General features: G+C 54.3%; 1 protein-coding gene across 2 annotated transcripts; it reads right to left on the bottom strand.

The window, feature by feature from the left end:
• Window positions 1–4,792: 4,792 nt before the first annotated feature.
• Window positions 4,793–8,610, bottom strand: LOC100117833 (transcription factor MafB). 2 transcript variants are annotated; one of them, XM_016983077.2, is made up of 3 exons: window positions 7,354–8,610; window positions 6,882–7,273; window positions 4,793–6,802 (listed from the first exon to the last, which is right to left on the bottom strand). In XM_016983077.2, exons 1-3 carry the CDS (start codon window positions 8,417–8,419, stop codon window positions 6,485–6,487), a joined length of 1,776 nt encoding a protein of 591 aa, XP_016838566.1. In that variant the 5' UTR covers window positions 8,420–8,610; the 3' UTR covers window positions 4,793–6,484. The 2 variants fall into 2 exon arrangements, with proteins under 2 accessions (XP_016838566.1, XP_001601967.2); XM_001601917.5 differs by having other exon boundaries at window positions 4,793–6,793; window positions 7,354–8,606.
• Between the last annotated feature and the right edge of the window lie 1,224 nt (window positions 8,611–9,834).

Here is a 9,834-nt window from a genome sequence, read left to right as displayed (position 1 = left end):
GAGATAGCGTAAGACGTTGATGTGAATTAATGGCGGCTTAAGTCGCTGCTCTCCTTCCCGAGCTTCTCGCTATATTAATTAACGCAGCTCCCCCCCTCGTGATATAGCTGCGGCACGCTCGAAGAGCATTCGGGTATGCAAAACCGCCCCGCTAACCCGCGCCGAGCGCGAATATCAAAGACGCGGTAATTTATAGGGCCATGTAAGACGCGTTAACGTCACCTGTCGCGCGCGCGCACACACACACACACACATTCGATAAATCAGAGTGCGAGTCTTTTAATTCCGTTGGCCACTCTGCTGATCTCGGCAGATGCGCCGGAAAGCCAGGCTGCGCAGGCGGCGTTTTAGCAGCCGATTAGAAACGGACTGGATATCGACGCCGGACGCGCATAAATGTTTTACATGCGCAATAAGCTCGGCTCTCTAGCTCCTGTTTTTTATTCCGCCGGCGGAGAGCAGGCTGGACGTAAGTGCCCGCAGGCCAGTTTTATTGCCTGACCGCGAGAGCGGGGGTGTGTGAAAAACCTTTGTTCCCTCGCAATCGCGCGCTCATATCCATCCCAAAGAGAGAGAGAGAGCACAGAGAGAATGTTTAAATAGTGTCTTATATCTATCTGCAGATATGCGGGTATCTGTAGGAAAAACGAAGATTTCTCGCAAAGGGCGAGAGAGCGCCATGTCTCTCTCTCTCTCTCTCTCTCTCTCTGCTTGGTCGCGGTTGGCCGGGCTGCACGCATTATAAATCAAACCGACGAGATATTGGCCGTCTCGTTTTTGCCCTCCCACGGACATAATTGTTTTTACGGATTATAAATTTCCGAGCTTTTTCCTTCCGCGCAGAGAGCGAGTTGCCCGAAAGAGAGGACGTGACGCAGAGCGCGACGCTAATGGCACGTCATCTCTCTGTGACAGGCGACGCAGAGCGAAAGCGAGTCGACGTCTGTATTAGCCTCGTTAGGACCTCACGCGCTCCCGCGACCCTTCCGTCATGTGTATCAAACGCCGCGGTCGTTACGGCTCCTTTTTTATTTTTTTTTTCGCGAAAAAATCTAAAGAATGCGCGCATGTACACAGGAGAATCCGGTTAGTCACCCGGGCGTGCGCCGGGTTATAGAGAATCGTATAGGCTCTCGTCGGGGCTTCGACTTGCGAGGCTTCCCCCCCACCCCCCCACCCCCCCTGCCAGCGAGCGCTTAACCCCATTCACTTGACTAGCTGCACAGACGGGCGCAACTTTTCACCTAACTCTTTATTAGATCCGAATCGAAGAAAGCGCGCGCGCGGGAGGAAACGAGATAATTTAGACTCTCTTCATAAATCCTGCCGCCGCGAAATCACAGCGCTATAGACGAGAGAGTATAGAAAACGCCGGCACTTTGAGGGGAGAAACAAAGTGTCTTGGGGGAAAGTAAACTCCCTTTTCTCGTTTATCCGCACTCCATCTTCCGTTCCGGCTCGCACAGGCACATTGAATCTTGCGCATAGCTGCATAGTGTGCATCGACTTTTTTTTCTCCTCTCGCTTTTATTTTTGGAAAAAAAAAAAAAGAAAATAACGGAGAAGCAGCCGATATCTCGATGTTCGGTCAGCCGATTTGCCGCGCGCGCCGTATAGATAGCTTGTCTCGAGTCTTGGTTTTATAGGGAGAGAGAGAGAGACGGAAGCCCGCAGCGAGGCGGCGATCTCTCGCGCAATAATACTAAAAAGATAAAACCTCGTGTGCGAGCGCGCGTGTGTGTGTGTGTGTGCATGTCCACCCTTCGAGACGAAGACGACCTTAGAGGTTATAGATGGACCGGACACGTATATAGCAGTCCGTTCCTAAGCCAGTCGCTTATACGCCGGCGGAGGAGGAGGAATTCCGCGCAGATTCGCTTCCTTTGTCTCTCACACCATCTCTCTGCCTCGGGACAAAATTTCATACATTATCATCGGCGTCGAAAGCCATGCATCACCGCTTCCTTTTTCGCCTCCCTCTAATCAATTTATTTACAGCTCGGCCGCGTGTATATACACGTCACAGGCTGGTCTATAGAGTATAAAAAAAAAGAGTCCAGAGAAAAGGACAATAAGGCGGAAGGCTCGATCGACTATACTGGCCGGCAGTTTGCGCTAATAATGGGCGGGAGGGCGCGCACCGAGCGCCAGTTGACCGTGACTAGATAAAAAATACTGCCGACAGAGTCGAGCTCCCTTATACGACCCTTATATAGAAAGAGCCGGAGCCGTTATACGCACCTATCGCTTATATTCTTTCCCCTGGCGAAAAATGCATTCGACCAGCCTGCAGGAGATTTTTTCGCAAAATGCAAATGCGATATCGAATCGGCTCCGGGAGTAATAAAATAAACTGTCAGCGGCAGCGCGCATAAAAATGCTAAGGAGCTATACGTATATATATATATATACGGCGCACAGCTGCACTCGAGCTTACGTCCGGCGCTCTGTAATAGCGCGACACGCGTTATTTTTTCCCATTAAAGCTCGCAAGTATATATAAGAAGAAAAAGGATGATATAGCGGAAGAAGCCGCAAAGAGGATTAGGCCAAGAGAGAAATCGAGCTTAATAAAATAAATTGAGCGGTGATCGGCCGTCGCGTATCGCCGATGCGTGTAACGTAGGTCGGATATGTATGCGCTGCAGGAGAAACGAATCGGAGTAGATCATGAAAATGGAGCATCATATCAGTCCGGCGTCTCTCTCTCTTTCATATATAGATTGCTATCGGGGGGACAAGCGTCGTTAAATCATTGCCGAGACATTGAACCTTATACCCGCCCGCACACACACACACACATATCCTTAATACATAATACACACACACACACACTCGGGCGATGCAAATCTCGGCGAATTAAAACAATGTAATATCCGCAGCTATCGGTTAAGCGGCGAAATTCTTGCGGTGCAGGACACGCTCGTCGAGCCAGTCGAGCGTCATAACTCACGGAGGCGAAAAATCGAGTTTACAGCAAAGGGGAAGGGATGAAGAGCTCGCGTAGGGGCGCAAAGAGAAGAGTACGAGTTAAACGGATGACGACGGGCCGTGTGCGATCTAGCGCGAGCTGATATCTCGCCGATATCTCGTTAGGCCGCTGGTGTCGTGATTCGCGGCAAACGAACTCGCCGTCGCTCTTAAAATCTCCGTTTCTGCGTCTCTCTCTCTCTCTCTCTCACTATACAGATATAGAGCTGTACGACGAGCCGAGGGTTGTACAGGCGCGCAGTCTCTGCGCGTCCTCGGCTCCGCCTACCACCGCGATACAAACCTCCCACCGCTCGCGAGCTTGCGGCCGTGTCAGGACTCGTGTACCTATATATATATATCTATCTATGTATATGTATATATACATACCTGCGCCTGGTCCAGCCCCGAGGTGCGCGCGCGCTTCTGTGCACCGTATAGGTGCTAATACGGGAAGGAAAGCTCCGGGCGCGTGTACGAGTAGTGGGCGATAAGGCCGATAAGATTTCAGCTCACGATCCCTGATTAGGGCAATAGCCGGCGTTACGGTAATGACTGACGACCGGCGACGAGTATAGAAGAAGAAGACGACGAGGACGACGACTCTCTGTCGATCGCGTCGCGCGCTCGACCGTCTGTATGGATACATCGAGGGTATAGCGTACACAGCATAGAGAGTGAGCTGGCGGCCGATAGACACGAGGGGGCCTTTCATCTGATTAGCGGCTATCGATTGCCGGGGCTATCTTACTCGCGTCGCGCGCTGTCGTCTGTGTATATATATATATATATATATATATATATATATAGAGACGAACGACGGCGACGACTGGGTCAGGGTGATGCGCGCGTACAGCGCGAGCCCCTTCGTTCGTTCCTTCTTTCTCTCCTCTCCTCGCACGGCATTGCGTGAGCCGGCGAGAATAGCCGACGTGTAAACACGCTCGTTAACTCGGACGAGCACTGCTACACGAGTTCGGAATCAGGGTCAATATCGTGTGCACCTGCCTGCCTGCCTGCGCGTCCTTGGCTACTGCGAGCTTGCAAGCTCCGTCATCAGCGAAAGATGCTTGCGTCGTCGAATCTATCGGGCGACGTGACGTCAGCCGAGCCTGCACTTCACCTACTCGCCGACCGAGGAAGAAAAAAAAAAAAAAAAAGTAAGATAGACGGACGCGCGAGAATCAGCCCATGGAACCCATTGAGCCATTGATCAGAGTAGTCGTCGTGCAGGTGCAGCCAACGCGGGTAGAACGATGACACGTATATCGCGGGGAAAGAGAGAGAGAGAGAGAGAGAGAGAGAGGGAGAGCTATAGCTACCGCGAGGGACGATGCCGAGATAGGCCACGTCGTCGTCGTCACTTAAATGCAAAGCACAATAAACTCCCCTCCTGGCTGTATACTCTGGCGACTCCGACTATCTTCGCGCATATGCTATTCCTTCCTTCCAGGCTCGCTGCAATTACACGACCGGCGAATCTCTCGCGCGATAATGACGAGAGCGAGTGCCATCCTGTATTCGGCCGGTAAATATAAAGAAGTCGTTGCGAGAGAGAGAGAGAGAACATGTATACGCGCGCGCGCTCGACTATAATACAAGCGAGGAAACGCTGAGCTTGCAGGTTGCGCATAGCACGTACCCGGCGAAATACGAATCGCCGGAACTTTCCGTTTCTCATCCTCTCTCACTGCGCGTCTATAGCTCTCGCTCGTTCCCATTTCATTTTTCCTTTTCCTTTTATCTTTCGTCATTCGATGATTTCGGACGTAGCGCTGCGACGGGACCTGAGAGAGCGTGGAAAGAATAAAGGAGGCTCTTGTATCTGAAACAGTCGTCGGCGACGTTTATTCATCATAATAATGGTGTAATAATTTTTATTTACAGATTTTTTTTACGACCTACGTGAATAACGCGAATTAAAACATCTCTATTTCTTTCTTTCTTTCTTTCTTTCTGCGTCGCAATCGGATAATTGAGCCGACGCCGCCGCTCGAGTACGACGATAAACGATAATTAGTATAGAATTATACAATATGATGGCGCGTACAAGGTGCGCCGCGCGTCTCTCTCTGTGTGTGTGAGTTTTTTGCGTGTATACCCTTGTTAGTTATGTACACGTATATCTGTGTGTCTGTGTACACTTTACAATTACACATCGGCCATTTCGAAAAATAGCTCAGTATTCGACATAATGAGTAAGTATAAAGAAAGCGAGATATCCCCTAAAAGTAAAAGATTCGGTAATTATAATAATTGTATACATATAAAACAGCTCTTTCTTTCTTCCTCGCGCGTATGTCGTAGCATTATAATATTTTATACAAGATTATCGTTTTTGTATACAACAACTCGTATGCCTTTGTTTCTGTTTTAATTTTTTTTTTTTTTTGTGCATATACATATAGCGTTTATAACATATACACAGCTGCGACGAGCCTCGATCGTATAATCACACAAGTTTCTCTCGCAAAGATACAATAATACACAGAATCGGTTGTACTATAAGATCGTCGCGTGTCGGACGCTTGTACATCATACAGAAGTAAAAATAATACTTTCGCTAATAAAAAATATATGTATAGAGATAAGCGCTGCGAGCGTCTGTGTGTATCCGTGTGTCTGTATTATAACAAGGTTATACGAATCCGAGAGAATAAGAGAATAGAGAAGAAGAATGACATTGAAAATTGTATTATTACGGTTACTTCGCGCGCACGCGCGCGCGCGTCTGTGTGTGTATTTACAAAATTTTTAATTTTTTTCTTTTATTGCACCAGGTATCGCGGACACCGCCCGCCACCGCCTCACATATAATATACTCTTTTGCGCTACGACAATTGTATTTTCCTTCTTTCTACGTGAATTCTTTATTCTTCCTTTAAGTCTAGTGATAAAATTTCCGACTCCCCGGGAAATCCTACATAGCGGCTCGCGCATCGTCGCTCCTGTAACGAATAGAGGCGAGAAGCGACGAAGCCCGTCGCTCGGAATATAGGGGCGCGAAGCTTGAATTTTTAACACTCGCACACAGCCCATCGGAGTATGCAGTTTGCGCGCGATATCGAGCTATAGTAGTATAGCAATGTAACGTCAACTATACAAGATAATAATTTGTACGCGGTTCTCTCTCTCTTCTCTATCTCGTCTGATGCGCGAGTCTATGCGCTTGCGAAAATCGAGTCTACAGCATGCGTGTAAGTGACATAATTACGCGAGCGGCGGGTCAGAGCGTTGGGTCAGGGAAACTAGACTCGCCGAGAGATAAAGCTTCTCTGTCTCCGGCGAAGTTTGAAGTTTATCAGGCACGCGCGCGCCAAGTTCGCCTCTCGATAAGCGGAAGCGGCGAAAAAGTGTGCTTCGCGTGCGCGATAAGAGAGAGAGAGAGAGAGAGAGAGAGAGAGTCGCGCGATCGACTTCCATGTGTACTTCAATTCATTTTTCAGGTATATGCAGAGGACGGAGAGCTGCGCGTCGCTCATACTCACCGGCCTCAAGTCCATCGAGCTCTCTGTCACAGGTAGACCTCGGGGCTGGCCGGCTGTTGCTGGTGTTGCTGCTGGTGCTGCTGCTGGGCGATCGCCTGTTGCTGGTGCTGCTGCTGCTGCTGCTGCCTCGAGCGGAACATGGTCTCGTAGCGGTGCTTGTAGGCGTCTCGCTCCTGCTGGGTGCGCAGCAGCTCGTCCTTGATCATGTTGAGCTCGTGCTCGAGGCTCCGGTTGGCCGTCTCGAGCTCGTGTCGCTGCTGCATCCGCTTGCTCCGGCAGTTCTGGGCGTAGCCGCGGTTCTTCAGCGTGCGCCGCTTCTGCTTCAGCCGCACTATCTGCCAAGCATAAGCATACCGAACGACTGCATTATAGCACACGGTGTGATGGCCAACGCGGCGGGGCGACTAAAGCTAGGAGTGATACCTCTTCGCGCGGACAGCCCTGTAGCCGCTTGTTCAGCTCGCGCACCGACAGCGACATCAGCAGGTCGTCGTTCATGAGGTCCTCGAGACTGCCGGCCGGGGCGCCGCAGTGCATGGAGCGCGGAACCCCGCAGCGCGTGGGACTGAGGCCCCCGGTGCCTTGGCTCGAGCTGGGACCCGGGCCGCACGAGCTGCCCGAGCAGACGCTCAGCGGCCTCACCGGCTGCTGCTGCTGCTGCTGCTGTTGTTGCTGCTGATGCTGCTGCTGCTGCTGCTGCGGGGCCAGCTGCATGTGCATACCGCCGTCGAGAGGCATCGGCATCATGCCGCCGTCGCTGCCACCGCTGCCGTTGCTCGAGTAGTACTCGATGTGGCTGGCCATTATGTAGCCCCCTGCGTGCGGAAAACGGATTAGTATCTCAGTCCCGGGCATCTCTACTGCGGAGGAGGAAGCTGCAAGAAAAGTGACCCACCCGTGTGCCTGGGGTGCCTGCCAGGGTGGTGCGCCGCTGGGTGCTGCTGGTGCTGCTGGTGCTGCACGAGGTCGGGCAGGTGGTGCGGCGGCCAGTGCTCCGTCTCCATCTCGTTCTCCGAGCCGCCGGCCTCCTGGCAGTGCGGCCTCAGGTCTAGCGGCTCCTGGCGCAAGCTCTGCGTCAGCCAGGGCATGCCGTCGGGCAGGATGACGTCGGGGTGGTGGTGGTGGTGGTGGTGGTGCTGCTGCTGCTGCTGGAGGTGGTGCTGCTGGGGACCCGGGGGCTGCTGGAGCTGAGCGTGGGGCGGCTGGTGCAGCTGCTGCAGCTGGATGCGCTCGAGCCTCTCCTGGAGCTGGAGCTGCTGCAGCGAGGGCGGCGAGGCCGAGACGGGCGGCGTGTCGGGCGGCGTGCCCGGGTGCGAGAGGCTGGTCAGGCCGGCAGGGGGGCCGCCGTAGGGCAGCTTCACCAGGACGCCCTGCTGGACGCGCACCGCGCCGGCGGGCTGTCCGTAGAGCGGCAGCCCGTGGGGCTGCTCGAGCTCGTGGGCCGGCGGCGTGAGCGGGCCCAGGGTCCCGGGCATGGCCGTCGGCCCGGCCGGGCTCTGCTGCGTCGGCTCGACCGGCAGGCTGTGCACCAGCGGCCCGGTCTTCGGCACCACGGAGGTGGGCCCGCTCGGGACGGGGGCGGCCGCGTCGAGCGCGGCGGGCCTCGCCAGCCCGGCGAGCTTGACCTTCTCCCCGGCCAGCGCCGCGGCGGCTGCGGCTGCGGCCGCCTCGCGCTTCACGTCGCCCGGGTCCAGGTGGTCCAGCACGAACTCCTGCACGTACTCGCGCGCCAGGTGCTCCTCCGCCTCCATCTTGACCTCGTCGACGGCGACGACCTCGCCGCCGGCCGCTGCTCCCGCATAGGGCTGCAGCGCATCGCCCGGGGGGACCTCGCTCTGCGTCGTCGTGCTGCTGCTCGTGCTCGTGCTCGTCGTCGTCGTCGTCGTCGTCGTCGTCGCCCTGCCGGCGCTGTCGGCGCTGCAGGTGCTTATGATTATGCTGCTGCGTCGATGCTCAGGCATTCGACATAGTCCGCGCCTCGGTCGTCGCGAGTACGGGGTATCGTATACACCAGCACACACCGTTTTCAACAGGGTTCAGCGACGGAAGCGCGGTGTACTTGTCTCGACGGAGCGTCGGGGCGCGCGGCGCTCGGCGGCGGAACGATAACTGAGCCGAGCCGAGCGGAGGCGCCGCGACGCTGCTGGGGGCGTGACAGCGACGCCTCCAGCCCTCTCGGCTGCGAGCGAGACGGAGAGAGCGCGCGCGGCGGCCGCGGGGAGTCCTCATTGGCGGCCGGGAGACCGCGACGCCATTGGTCGGGGCGAGCTTTACGCTCCACTCCGCGCTAGCTGCACTCGATCTCTCGCTCGCACCTTGATGCAAGCTCCCGTGCGCGCGCGGGCATCGCTCTCCCCGCCCGCCACCCCCCCCCCTCTCGTCGTGCGTAAGCTCGTTATGCTAATTCCCCGATTTCGCGCGGCGATCCGCCTTCGCGTTTCGCCATGTCGATTTGCGCGTGAGACTTTCGGCCGCAAGCTCTCGAGATAAGGTCGAGCTTTTCTCCGCTGCGTGCCGTACTTGTTTCCTTTTTTTCGGCCCGATAACTCAATTACAGGCTTCGTAGAGAAATCGATCGAGTGTGAAGCACGAGTGTCGTTAGGTCGTTGCGCAACGAGCTTGCGTACACGCGTTCGCGAGACCTTGGGACTGGAGGTGTTGTCATTGTAATGGAGAAGACGAGTCCGAGTGATATCCTCGCGAGGGTCTAGACGGTTAGGTGAAACCGAGAGCCCGCGCGCGACGTACAAGCACCGATAGGATTGGCCATTCGCTTGAGCCGCGAGGAATTCGCCGACGCTGCACTTTGACACCGCGCTACCCTTCGTCGCGCGCCGAAATTTTCCTTTCTTCCTACCTTCGCCGTTCGCCGCGTTCATTTCGCTCGATATTCCATTACGCGCTTAAACTTTCGCTGTATTTTGGCGGCTCGAAAAAGTTTCGCGCAGTCGTCTTTCGGGATTTTGGAAAATTTTTATCGCTGAGAAAGCTCTGTTCTAGTTGTAAATGCATAAGAGTTCGTGCAAGGATTTTCGAAAAAAAGAAACTGGTAAAAAAAACGAAACGTGCCTAGCTTTCCGTCGCAAGCACCGACACACACTATATACGTTCCACGGCAAGTTGATCGACAGCGATACACTCTTATCACCACTTCCGAGTGATACTACAAATACGCGTCGGGTCAACAATAGCAACTGGGCATAATTCATTTTATCGACTGTTTGACTTTGTAAATTTGTTGATCAACAAGCTCGACGTTGTGCGCGCGCGATCGCATTCGTTCAACGAACTTTCCTGCGCCGCGGATTTACGCGCTACTGCGTGCGGAAGAAGCGGAGGGGAGGCGAGAGAGGCACTCGAATAAAACCGCGCTTTT

Source organism: Nasonia vitripennis, chromosome 2 (assembly GCF_009193385.2).
Source record: "Nasonia vitripennis strain AsymCx chromosome 2, Nvit_psr_1.1, whole genome shotgun sequence".
Lineage (NCBI taxonomy): Eukaryota > Metazoa > Arthropoda > Insecta > Hymenoptera > Pteromalidae > Nasonia > Nasonia vitripennis.
Note: the sequence above shows the minus strand (reverse complement) of the source record. Positions and strands in the feature narration are given on the sequence as shown.

What these genes read in the sequence shown, in the direction of transcription:
- LOC100117833 (XM_016983077.2), bottom strand. Translation starts at nt 8,419, where the DNA reads ATGCCTGAGCATCGACGCAGCAGCATAATCATAAGCACCTGCAGCGCC. An exon ending in CAGGCACCCCAGGCACACGG is followed by an intron (nt 7,274 to 7,353) that starts GTGGGTCACTTT and finishes TTCCGCACGCAG; the next exon opens with GGGGCTACATAATGGCCAGC. An exon ending in AGGGCTGTCCGCGCGAAGAG is followed by an intron (nt 6,803 to 6,881) that starts GTATCACTCCTA and finishes CGGTATGCTTAT; the next exon opens with GCTTGGCAGATAGTGCGGCT.